Raw genomic sequence first — 12,903 nt, forward strand, 5'->3', positions numbered from 1 at the left:
TACAGTATCTACATAAAATTAACATTTATCTTCATTAGGTTGTAGTTCTCATCAATAGGGAGAGCGTCGGTAAAAAAAAAAAAAATTGTTTAAATATAAATATCTTTCCTCTCTCAATAATATGCCCGAAACGCTATGCGTACTAGTGGCTATAGGTATTGTATGTACTAGCTCTATCTATAAATCCAATATTATGTTTGTAAATCGACTATTTATGTACTTTCCTGAATAAAATGAACTTTACTTTACTAATATCTAATCTCTGTGACTAAAACGTAAGAACGACTTTATCTATGCCTTTTTGATAACATATACAATTATAAGCTTTATTAGTGAATCTCTATTAATTAAACAATATATCAGAGAGTGTGTAAGGTTCGGTGTTCCATGTGCAAAGAGACATGGGAGATTTTACATCAGTACAGTAAATGTTTTAAGTAGCGAACGCATACTAACGAATAACAATTAGTATAGACCAACACTATTGTTCTATGAAGTCGATTTAACTTCCAGACATGTATTTTTCAATAAGTCTTAAATATTTTCTGGATATTTATGTTAGATATTATTAGAAATACGTATTCTACTTGTTAATATAATAAACTAAATTTGCGATCATTTAAGGAGAGAAGTGCGACGACTGGATCACTGTATACAGAAGGTTGATATGCCAACAAACACTTTCCAGACAACAATATATCTTGGATAAGTCGCTCCACAACATTGACACCTGGACGTTGACTTCCTATGAGGCCACATATTTACTTATTTCATAATGGAAGTATATTATTTTATAGTAAATATATGTTTTCTCGTGTTCTGCATTAAGCACCAACATTATAGTGAATAAATATACCATATTTCTTCATTATTTAAGTAATGCTAGGAGGCTTTGAGTAGCTTTGGGTCATTAGGTGAACAGAATCTCCAATAGATGGGGCGAGAGTCGCGCTATCTCTCGCCCGAGCGAGAGTCGAAACTTATTTTAGAATTGATATATCTTTGTCCTCCAACAAGATATATTTCCTTTGGTGCACTCACAATAACGAGCATATCTCTGTCTTTCTGAAGGCATATAATATTTTAGGCTTTATAAGCGTATCTTTGTTAATTACACACTATATTGGCAAGTGCGTAGGCTTCTGCATTCCATGACCGACAAGCTACTGAATGCCACTATAAAAACGTATGTATCTTCACTTGAGCTTTATATATGTCTATGTTAAAGTATTTAAAATGAAGCTTATATTTCTATCTTTCTTGAGACATATAAAACATATGTGTTTATTAATGAATTTACGTGAAATAAGCATTGTTCTGAGAGAGAGTTGCTCTGTCGATCAGTCTGTGCGGGGTCGGAGCTCGGCGATTATTAAAACACATGTATCTTCATTAGAACTTTATATATATCTATGGTAAAGTATTTAAAATGAAGCTTATATTTCTATCTTTCTTGAGACATATGCGTTTATTAACGAATTTACGTGAAATAAGCATTGTTCTGGGAGAGTTACTCCGTTGCTCGATCTGTGCGGGATCGGAGCTCGCCGATTAGAAAAATACACGTATCTTCGCTTTAAATACAAATATGCCCATGGTAAGGCATTTAAAATGAAGATTATGTTTCTATCTTTCTTGAGACGTATAAAAATCTTACGTTTATTAACGATTCTGCGTGAAATAAGCATTGTTCTGAGATGAATATTGCGGATTTCCGGCTCTACGACCGATGAAAAATGCAACTTTTATACAACTACAAATATCTTTAATTTTACTTTAAATTTTGTCCTGAAAGCGTTTTCATATATAGATCCAGTTTCTGCCGTTCTTCTGACATAAAAAGACATTTGGTTTAATAAGTTATTAAGATGTTTTCAACAATATTACTAGGGCGTTCACCGATTCTAACATGGGCGACCCTTTTGGAAACGCAACACATGGGTTGACCTGATTGATATATGGGTCAGATTCCATTAAGGTTCGGAACATCACTACACCAGAAATAAATATCTCTTTGATATCCCCAGGGTCAAACTTAATCTGTGTAAACACTCTATGCAAATTAAGGGACCTAGTCTATGGAACTCATTCCCTAGTGAATTGAAAAACTGTAAAACTTTTGCCTTATTTAAAAGCAAAACCAAAAAGTACCTAACTTCATCTTCTTAGTTTCCTACACTGAGCTTTAAATTTGCTCTGTACCTAGTGTTACCCAATCTCCTAATTTTTATGTAATATCAAACAACCTTATCATTGTGTTCATTGCTGTCTTCTTTTATGTGCTAGCCATATGCTGTATTGTGACTACCAATTTTTGTCAACTACCATTCAAGCTGTCATTGCAATCAATCTTATATTGTTTCTGCTGTATTGTGCCTACCAATTTTTGTCAACTACCATTCAAGCTGTCATTGCAATCAATCTTAGCTACCTATGTGCTTTAATATACTGTACCTACAATTTTCTCTCATCTTCTTTTTTTCATTTCATGTAACTGTTATCATTTTTTTGTCTATAAATTTTGCAAGTATTTACCTCCTTAAAATTTTCTTAGATTAAGGACCTGCCCGAAACGCTGCGCGTGCTAGTGGCTTTACAAGACTGTAATTACCATATTTGTATCCTCACATTCCTTATGTACATTCTTGTATATGCATAAATAAATAAATAAAGTGCATCACACTGGTTACATGGGGGGACACTCGTTTTGTATGACGTCCGTTTCACATGACGAACATGGAACGGATTAAATTCGTTATGCGAGGTACCACTGTACTTGGTTTTAATGCACTAGTAGGTTTTGCAGTTTTCAGAAGGGAAGAATGGCCTTGCAGGTGGGGTTTGAAGAGTCAGCTTTAAGGCCTTGTTTTTAAAACATTTTAATGGTAAATATATTTTGTTGTTTTATGAACAAAACATTTGAGTTGGATAAATTACCCCATTTGAGTTGGATATAGATTACCCCATTTGAGTTGGATATAGATTACATTGTATGTATTGAGTTAAGAATTATGCATTGGATATAAAGTTGAAATTTGGTATATAGTATACAGTATACTATTGTATATAATTTAAAAATGTGAATCCAAATGCACAGTAGGTAAGAGATGCACTGTAGTATTCCCCTCTATAAATTGGGCACTGGTAGAGAATATGATTATACAGTACAGTATTTTGTTAAATGCATGATGCCTAGATTGACACTGGTAGGGTTTTAAATTATACCTTGAGAGGGTTTCGGGAGCTCTGTTTCCCCCCCCCCCCCTCCCCCCGGAGCCCAGCCTGTGGCCAGGCTCGATGTTTAATGTCTTGGCATATGCAGTTTCCTGATGAAAAGGAAATGCAAACGAGTCTCTGCAAGGGTTCTGTAGCTTCCCCACCTGTAACACAAACATTCTGAAGGAATATATTGGTACAGTATTTTGATAAATGTAATAAGACTAGTTTTGACCTACAGATGTTTCCTATATAAAACATTTACTAATAAAATTATTCTACACATTTGTTTTATTAACAAACAGTAAGAAATTTGAACGCTGTATAGTAAGGATAAAAATAAAATTTTCTTTGGACACAATTTTATTTTAGTGCCACCCATTGAGTATAACAAATAATTTCAGTTTTTTTTTTGTTTTTTTTTTGGAGTTTGTCACATCTGCGGAACTGACTGGGTTGTGTTCTCACTGGGAGTGTGCCGCAGTGTGCCCACCTGGCTGGTGGCAACTGCACTGGGCGGCGGTAGTGGTAGGAAGGCATGCAGGGCTCTGAGCCGGACGGTCATCATATGCCGTGAACATCACATGTCCACTGCACTACCCTCCCACACACTTGTTACATGGCTGACTCACCTCATACTCTGCCCACCTGTCACCCTTCATAATGGCACTCGGGAAGGAGTGATGTTGATGAGTGGCTGATAGGCAGCCTACAATGGCAGCTACAACACAACGGCCCATGACGGTGAGTGGACCACATTCGTCATGGCTATATGGAGGGGCAGTTCTACCAAAAATAATGAATTCTAAACCAAGCTTTGCTTGATGAGTCACCTAAATAACCTTATTACTTATTACAAACAAATGACAGGTAAGTTAGGGGGCAAGATGAACTTGGCACGGACCGCCAGGCCAGGGTGGTGTAGTGGGGAGAAGAGATTGTGGACTCTCTATGCCCCTTGCACGCACGGCTGCACGTGTACTAGCATTATAGTAGAGAATTATAAATAACATAATAGTGTATGATTTAATCATTACACATAATTAACTAGTTACATAGATGAACACAAATAAGCAGCCAAAGTGAGCGCCGTGACCCGAGTCCCGAACTGGTACAACTATAAATCTCTTAAGTGACAACAATTTTTATGGGCAGGTATGCTGGAGTTTTTTGGGTCTCTGGTCATGGCGTTCAAGTGGCACTCCACCAACATGAGATGCTTAAGCAACATCTGACTCGATTTAACACTGCATAGCTGACGCGGGTACAGTAATCACTGGGTTGGTGCGCACGTGCATGGTTATAAGGGCAGCAGCAGGACTAAGTGAGCCAGGTTTGGTGGTGAGCTGACCTGGATCACACTACTGCCCACTGCATACCAGGCAGTATATAAGTTTACCATAAAGTAAACCACTTATTTAATCTTTAAAATTTTTATATTTAACCTTCCCAACAAAGCAGATTCGTTAACTTATGCGTTTGTACTTGCTTTTCCTAGGCCCTGGGGGGGCAGTGATCCCCCCTTGGACCCCCAGAGCGTCCTGGTGCCGGGGCGGCACCACACAGCCTCTGTACACCAGAGGGGCAGTGGCCCCACATGAGCACCATGTACGGCCAGTGGCACCACCCGACACACGGCTGTGGCGTAGCACCAAGTGAGACCCGTGCGGTGAGTACGGGCTGAGATCATGGCGCGGCCCCCACCCCACCTAACTACAAGCCTGAGGTGTAAGCCGGTGAGAGGGGCGGCCACCCGTAGCCACAAGCAGGTTGTGACCACGGGTCCGCAGCAGCAGCCTGGGCCCAGGTGCCCAACAACAGCAGCGGCAGTAGGCAGCCCGGGCGGCACATCAGTGCCACATTTGTACTGCGACCATCTCTGCGGTACTGGGGACAGCACGAGCCAGTGCTTAGGCAGCGGCCTAACATGTGTCAGAAACGTCGCTGGGCTCAGTTTTGACAAGGGAAGTGGGAGCTATCACAGATGGGGGAGGGCGAGGATGCAACTCTTCACGCAAAGTGCGCAGTTCTCTCTGCACACAAACCTTCTCACGCAACTGATCTTCATCCTGTAAAAATTTAAAATTTAAAATCTAGGCATTTAAAAATTGGGTTTCTGTTATACAGTACTGTATTATATTTTTAGTGGGTATACAGTATTATTAATTTAGTGTAGTTTGCACTAAACGTACGAATTTAAAACAAAATACCTGATATTAATTTTTTTTTTTTTTTTTTTTTTTACAAAAACAATTTTTCTAATAGTAATAATTATTATTATTTATCAAATTATTAGAATGGTTGACTGGTAAGGAGCTGGTTGGACAGTAAGTCGCATTCTTTTGGTGAAATTACCACACCCCAAATAAATTATTTTAAATTTAGACCCTATTATGACCCTTACCTTTAATTTTAAATAAGTGCAAGTCAAAATTTTTATTTAAATGAACACTATTAAAAACAATAGTCTTGGTTAATTTTATACAGGACATCAGAGGTGTAGAAGAATTACTTGGTAAATTAGCCTGAATTTGAATTATGTAAGAGATTTTAACCATTTACAGACCCACTCTGATGTCCTACCTTGGCCGAGTCCTAGCCAGACTGCCACAAGTTAAAATAAAAAACTCACCTTATTGTGTTGTGTGTTAGCCAAGAGCTGGTTGCGTAGATCTGTGACAGTATGATTGTGGACACGTGTCTGTGCTTCAAGGCGCTGTCTGAGAACCGCATTTTGACGATCACTGGCAGCAAGACGAGCTACTAAATCCGCAACCAATTGCGCTACCTTTCCTGCTGCAGCTTTATCACTCCATCCTCGAAGGAGACCTTCTGCTTCCTCTACTGTTTCACCTGAGGATGACCATATAGAGTATAATTGATTTTAATCTGAATTTTAGGATGTGATGCAATTGGCTCAAAATCCCTGCAATATATGCTGTGTAACATTGTCCTGCAAATTCCCAGGCCACAAAAAATAACCCTTTCCAACCAGTACATGTAGACTGAACAAAGGATGTTTCCCCAATATCCATATAACATCCTGAAGACAGCACACTTCCTCTTCACTTGAAGGCAGTTGACGAGGTCCTCGGTAAGATCACTGATCTGAAGAGGATGGTTGAGAGGACTGAAGATACTGATGCTCAAGATACACTTTACCTCGCAGATACACTTTAACACCAGATGCATAGCCCTCACCAGGCTAACCTACTTTTCTTAGATATTTGCCATCTTTCAATAGCCTTAAGATAGAGGAGTATGACAGCTTACTGAAATAAGTTAGAAAAGATTTTAACCTTTCAATGACCTACAGTGGAAACAAGCTTCCCTTCTGGTCAGACTCAGGGAGGGGGGGGGGCTCTGCATTCTTACAGCAACACAAATTGCTGTGCCAGCATTACTGTCCTCTTCAGCAGCATCTGACAACCTGGTGAAGGAAATCCTATCGGATTACCTAGGCCAACAGGCAGGGGTACACAATCTCAATTTTACACACTGTACCACCAAGTGGTCTCTCAAAACCAGTACTCAACCACCATCATATAAAGGCCACAAGTAATCCAGTTGGGATGGCCCCATTGTAGACCAAGATTCTCCACCACCACCACACTACACTGCTAACCTTAGAGCAGTAGCAGCTCCCCATGCAGGGGACTTCATTTTTGCAACCCCAATGTCAGCAACTTGCACACGTCTCATGCCACAGGCCTCCTGAGTTGTAGTGGCCCTCTGCCTTGCTGCCCCAGTCCACACCGAATATAGGTGTATTAGCAGCAAGGCAGTGGGCAACAGGTTCAGCCAGCATGGAGTGCTCTGCCAAAGCAAAGGGGGATGGTGCTCAAGATACAGTGAAGTAATTATCAAAAGAAGGCACCAAGCCAGGAAGGCTATGTAGCACAAGACACACTGAAGTCAATGACATTAAGAGCCTTACCACAGCTGGTTGGGCAGCAGAGAGAATGCCCCATTACCACTGCACCTGTGACAAACCTGTTGGTCACCTCGATGGGATCACAGTGAATCCCTGGAAGAATGGTAGGCAGTTGGTGTGGGACTACACCCGCATTTCAACCTTGGCTAACATCTACACTGACTTCACTGTTGCACATGTGGGTGGTATCCATTCACAGGGAAGCAACCAATTCCCATAATTAGAGAGATCTGGATCACCTTTACAATTTTTTTACCATTGCCACTGAGACAGTGTCTAAGATAAGAGCCACCAGTTTATTTTTTATGGATCTGGGTTCAAAGCTAATTGAAATGAGACATTATTAGAGTTTTTCCAGTCCCTGTGTGGCAATACATAGGGGAAAAATATATAATGCATTCATGGTTCCTGCCTGCCATATGAGCAGCTGGGGAAATTCTACAGTTTGTGATAACTAAAATGTTACCCTGTTTGTATCCAATGTTGTAACATTTCATGTAAAAAAAATTATAAATAAAATTATAAATAAATATAAATACACACACAGGTACAATAAACAGTATAGTATATGAATAAACGAGGAACAAATGAAAATTGTAAAGGCAGGAGAATTCTGGAGCATGTGGCACCATTTCATCCAAAAATATCTATTAAAAATATTAACTGAGGCCATTTTGGGGATTTTTCATTACTGACCCCATATTCTATACATTCCCCGAATTCTACAGGGAAAAGGTAAAATTAAGGTGCAAGTATATCCAACTGTCATGAACTGCCATTAATCAGAACTTAATTAATTGTACCCCAAAACAAATCCAAGACAATGAGAAAAATAATGAGACTGTATAATAAGATGAACATTTGAGAAGATATCCATCGTTCTGGAAATACATTAAAACATTAAGAAAACAAGGGTGTTTAATTGTATGCATTTCTACCTTGCATAGTGTACTTACAGTGGTTGGTGGATGATCCTACAGAATCAGTGTCAGAGTCGGTAGTGGACAACTCCAGCTCTGGATGACGTCCACTGGTATCTGGACTACACAGCTTCCTTGGTTGGTGAGTGTGTTGGGGCGTGCGAGTGGGGCTGGTCGTCACCTGGATGGAGGTGGGCGACTGATCACACCCACCTGACACTGAGCAGTTTTCACGCTTTATGCATTCCACTTCTACTGGCTTTCTGATCTGTTTTAAATATACCATTAAATGTTTACTAAATGATTTTTAATTACTCGGGTACATTTAAATTAAAAGCAGAGCTATACAAACAACTTCTTGCATTGTAGGATAATATTTCACATAGTCAAACAACATCCTTGCATGACTGTGTCAAGTGAAACAAAAAAGCAGCCATATTATGGCATAACTTGTGTTAAAATTTGTATCTAATCAGACGTATTTGTGTATACTCAGAAAAAATTACTTTTTACAATTTAAAACCATTGTGCCAATCTCCGATGAAAATATTAATACTTTATACTGTATAGATAATGTGCAATAAAGTTCTATATATATGTAAGGGGGTTGGTAGGAGAAGACAATACTGTATTCACATAGTTTCACCTAGTTGTGCTTGCAGGGGTTGAGCTCTGTTCTTTCGGCCCGCCTCTCAACAGTCAATCAATCAACTTTCACTGTGTAACAGTGCACGAGAGAGCTCAACAAGACCCCTGGGTGCTGCATATCATCGTTTTCAAGACTTGAGGGTTTACCTTGTGATGATTTTGGGGTTCAATGTTCCCTCGGCCCGGTCCTCGACCAGGTCTCCTTCAACTAGGGACCTTCAGTGTCCCTACAAACGACTAAAGGTGGTACCCCCCTTTATATATACTGTACATATATAATATATATATTTAAAGTGTTCAGCGAGAATCCACAAGGTCTTCTCTGAATACTCTTTATTTTCTTCTTTGAGGCTGTGGGTCCCTACAATTGCACCAGAGGTGGTACCCCTAAAATATTTAGAATACTATATATTATTATTATTATTATTATTATTATACACCTACCAGGACTGTACCTGGATGGGGTTCTGGGAGTTCTATTCCTCATGCAGGGGACTTCATTTTTGCAACCCCAATGTCAACAACTTGCACACGCCTGGTGCTACAGGCCTCCTGAGTTGTAGTGGCCCTCTGCCTTGCTGCCCCAGTCCACACCGAATATAGGTGTATTTGCAGCAAGGCAGTGGGTGAGGCCAGGCTTGACTTGTGATAACTTAGTCTACCAGGCTTGGAGCGGCCCCCAGGTCCAAATACCCACTACAACCTGGTTGGTCCGGTACTTCTTGCAAGAATTTATCTAACTGCCTCTAGAATACATCCAACTTTTGTTCTGGGAATATTTCTAATGCTTGCTAGGAGGGTGTTGAACAGCTGTGGACCTCTGATGTTCAGACAGGGTTCTCTGATTGTGCCTATGACACCCCTGCTCTTCACTGGTTCTATTCTGCAATTCCTTCCATATTGTTCACTCCAGTATGTTGTCATTTTACTGTGTAGATTTGGGATAACCCAGCAGCGTCTGGGATGCTCTCGGACACAGGTTCGAATCCTCGTCACGGCCCTTGTGGATTTGTTCATTAGATTTGGGATATATGATGAATAAAAGCTGTCGGTTACAGTACAGGTGTCCCTCCTGTCCAAGTGAACTAACATACCACCACATTTACAGCTTTATGCAGTTTATTCAGTAGACCTCGAACAAGGACAAAGCCGCTTATCTAAGTAAATGGTTACAAAAGTGCATGCACTTATGAAGCAGCCTATTCTTGAGTCAAAGTCAATATAGCCACCTAAGAAACAAAGAAAAGTACAGTACAATGCCAGTATTGGCAATACAACTACTGGTATAGTCATTTGGCCATGCATTTATCATGTTTTGTGGTACAAACCACAATGTTCATTGTCCCTTCAGGAAGGAACCCCTCGGTAGCTTCCCAAGCCTTGCTCTGGAACCACCAACCCAGGTCTCAGACCCCATCTGTTGCCTAATAAAAGCCAGGGTCAGAATCTGGCTCACTTTACAATGCTTGGGAATCAAGAGATAGTCAAATCCAAGAAACACCCACCAGAATGCATAGGCACAACAGAACGAATGACTGCTTGAAGGAAATTAGGCAACTGTAGGTCAACTAAGCAAACCAATAGCTGTTGAAAGGTAAATACCATAATCTTTGTGCTTGACTGCCACCAGAAGGCAGCCCAGATCACATGGGGTCGGCCAGCCAGCCAGCCTGCCTCCACATCCTATTCAGCCTGTACTTGATTGAGCTCTGGGAGTTCTTCTACTCCCCAAGCCCGGCCCGAGCCCATGCTTGACTTGTGAGAGTTTGGTCCACCAGGCTGTTGCTTGGAGCAGCCCGCAGGCCCACATACCCACCACAGCCCGGTTGGTCCGGCACTCCTTGGAGAAAAGTATCTAGTTTTCTCCTAAAGATGTCCACGGTTGTTCCGGCAATATTTCTTATGCTCGCTGGGAGGACGTTGAACAACCGGGGACCTCTGATGTTTATACAGTGTTCTCTGATTGTGCCTATGGCACCTCTGCTCTTCACTGGTTCTATTCTGCATTTTCTTCCATATCGTTCACTCCAGTACGTTGTTATTTTACTGTGTAGATTTGGGACCTGTCCCTCCAGTATTTTCCATGTGTATATTATTTGAGATCTCTCTCGTCTTCTTTCTAGTGAGTACATTTGGAGAGCTTTGAGACTATCCCAATAATTTAGGTGCTTTATCTCGTCTATGCGTGCCGTATATGTTCTGTGTTGCTTCCTCTTATTTCAGCAATCTCTCCTGCTCTGAAGGGGGAAGCGAGTACTGAGCAGTATTCAAGACGGGACAACACAAGTGACCTGAAGAGTATAACCATTGTGATGGGATCCCTGGATTTAAAAGTTCTTGTAATGCATCCTATAATTTTTCTGGCTGACGCAATATTTGCTTGGTTATGCTCCCTAAACGTTAGGTCGTCAGACATCATTATTCCCAAATCCTTGACATGCTGCTTTCCTACTATGGGCAAATTTGATTGTGTTTTGTACCCTGTATTATGTTTAAGGTCCTCATTTTTATCGTACCCGAGTACCTGGAATTTATCACTGTTAAACATCGTGTTATTTTCTGTTGCCCAATCAAAAACTTTGAAAACTTCAAGCAGATATTAATAATGTCTTCAGCAGACATATTATATGTGTCAAATATAGATAAAATAGTATTCGGTGAACAACTAAAAGTACTGAACAACCTAAGAGCTAAAGAGAACGAAAAGAAACTCACCAGAAAAACTGCGAGTTTGTCATCGTGGGGGTCGTGGAGGTCGAGAGGTGGGAGGTCCTTGATGGGCAGCAACTCCCGGCAGGCCTTGTCCCTCACCTTAGGGGGTGCCAGAGCCACGTTGGGCTGGTAGTGCCGCTCAAACTTTTGGGAGTCTGAGAGAGGAACTACTCTGGCGGGGTCGGCCAGCACCGGGGGACCCTGGCTCAGGTACGCTGGCACCGTAGCTGGCACACTGTAAACAGAACAACAAAACAAGTAAAATAGTGCACATAGAAATGAAACTCATGTTAAAAACTAAGTTATGGAAGGGTGAGGGGGACCACACCTGTCTGAGGAAGGCAGGTGTGGGGGGTGGTCTTACTTGTACGAGGAAGGTAGGGTGTGTGTGTGTGTGTAGTCTTTCTTTTATAAGGAAGGCAGAGGTATGTGTGGGGATGTCTTATTTCCAGGAGGAAGGCAGTGTTGGGTCTCGTGTGTTTAAGGAAGGCAAGAGTCTGGGGGTTTTACCTGTCTTAGGAAAGCAAGGGTGAAGGCCTTGACCTTGATAAGCCTAAGTACAGCTAGGCTTATCGGTAGCTGTACTGACAGAAGGAACTGTATTGTGTAGGTACTGTGCATAAGGGGTTATACACGTAGTATCTAAAATACAATCTTATAACTCTGTATATGTTTTTTTTCATCAATTTATGTATCATTTTATCCCGCCCTGTGTGACACAGCAAGGGTGGTGGAAGGAGTATTTCTTACCTGTCTCTGAGGAAGGCAGGTGGGGGTGGGGGCAGGGTCTTGCCGTCTCTGGTGAGAAGTGCAGTTGCCGTCCAAGAAGGCGCCAGGCTCGCACACCGCCACATGTAAGACAGGACCATTGACGGGTCGTAAGGCGCGTAGGGAGATGGCGCTGTAGTGGGTGGTAACTCCTCCGCCCGCACCTTCTTGGGCAGCTCCTCCTTGACTTCGACACCATCCTGTAAAACAATGTTATTCGTTACCGTGTTTTCACATTATTACCGCCCTGCTACTCTACAACTCGCGTTCTGGCCAAACAATACATTTACGTGTGACAAGTTTGAATCACCCAAAGCAATGTCGGCAAATTAAATCAGCAACTGTTTCTGCTAAACAGATTAGCACCACTATTACCTGTGAGCCGTCGTATTGCCCTAAACCCATCCCCTAGGAAGCCAGGCCCCCGCACGCCTTGCCAGGCCCCCCCGCACGCCTTGCCAGGCCCCCCGCACGCCTTGCCAGGCCCCCCCGCACGCCTTGCCAGGCCCCCGCACGCCTTGCCAGGCCCCCCGCACACCTTGCCAGGCACCGGCACACCTTGCCAGGCACCGGCACACCTTGCCAGGCACCGGCACACCTTGCCAGGCACCTGCACACCTTGCCAGGCACCTGCACACCTTGCCAGGCACCTGCACGCCTTGCCAGGCACCGGCACGCCTTGCCAAGCACCTGCACACCTTGCCA

General features: G+C 42.1%; 1 protein-coding gene across 1 annotated transcript in view; it reads right to left on the reverse strand.

Annotated features, from left to right (window-relative positions):
- Positions 1 to 3,561: 3,561 nt before the first annotated feature.
- LOC123746608 (ski oncogene) overlaps positions 3,562 to 12,903 on the reverse strand; it is a 270,304-nt gene continuing 260,962 nt past the window's right edge. Inside the window, exons 2-6 of the mRNA XM_045728256.2 lie at positions 12,181 to 12,398; positions 11,434 to 11,665; positions 8,107 to 8,338; positions 5,849 to 6,069; positions 3,562 to 5,285 (exon numbers count right to left, since the gene is read on the reverse strand). Of these exons, the coding sequence (XP_045584212.2) occupies positions 5,139 to 5,285; positions 5,849 to 6,069; positions 8,107 to 8,338; positions 11,434 to 11,665; positions 12,181 to 12,398 (1,050 nt within the window). The 3' untranslated portion in view covers positions 3,562 to 5,138. The remainder of the gene's footprint in view (positions 5,286 to 5,848; positions 6,070 to 8,106; positions 8,339 to 11,433; positions 11,666 to 12,180; positions 12,399 to 12,903) is intronic.

Source organism: Procambarus clarkii, chromosome 90, assembly GCF_040958095.1.
Source record: "Procambarus clarkii isolate CNS0578487 chromosome 90, FALCON_Pclarkii_2.0, whole genome shotgun sequence".
Lineage (NCBI taxonomy): Eukaryota > Metazoa > Arthropoda > Malacostraca > Decapoda > Cambaridae > Procambarus > Procambarus clarkii.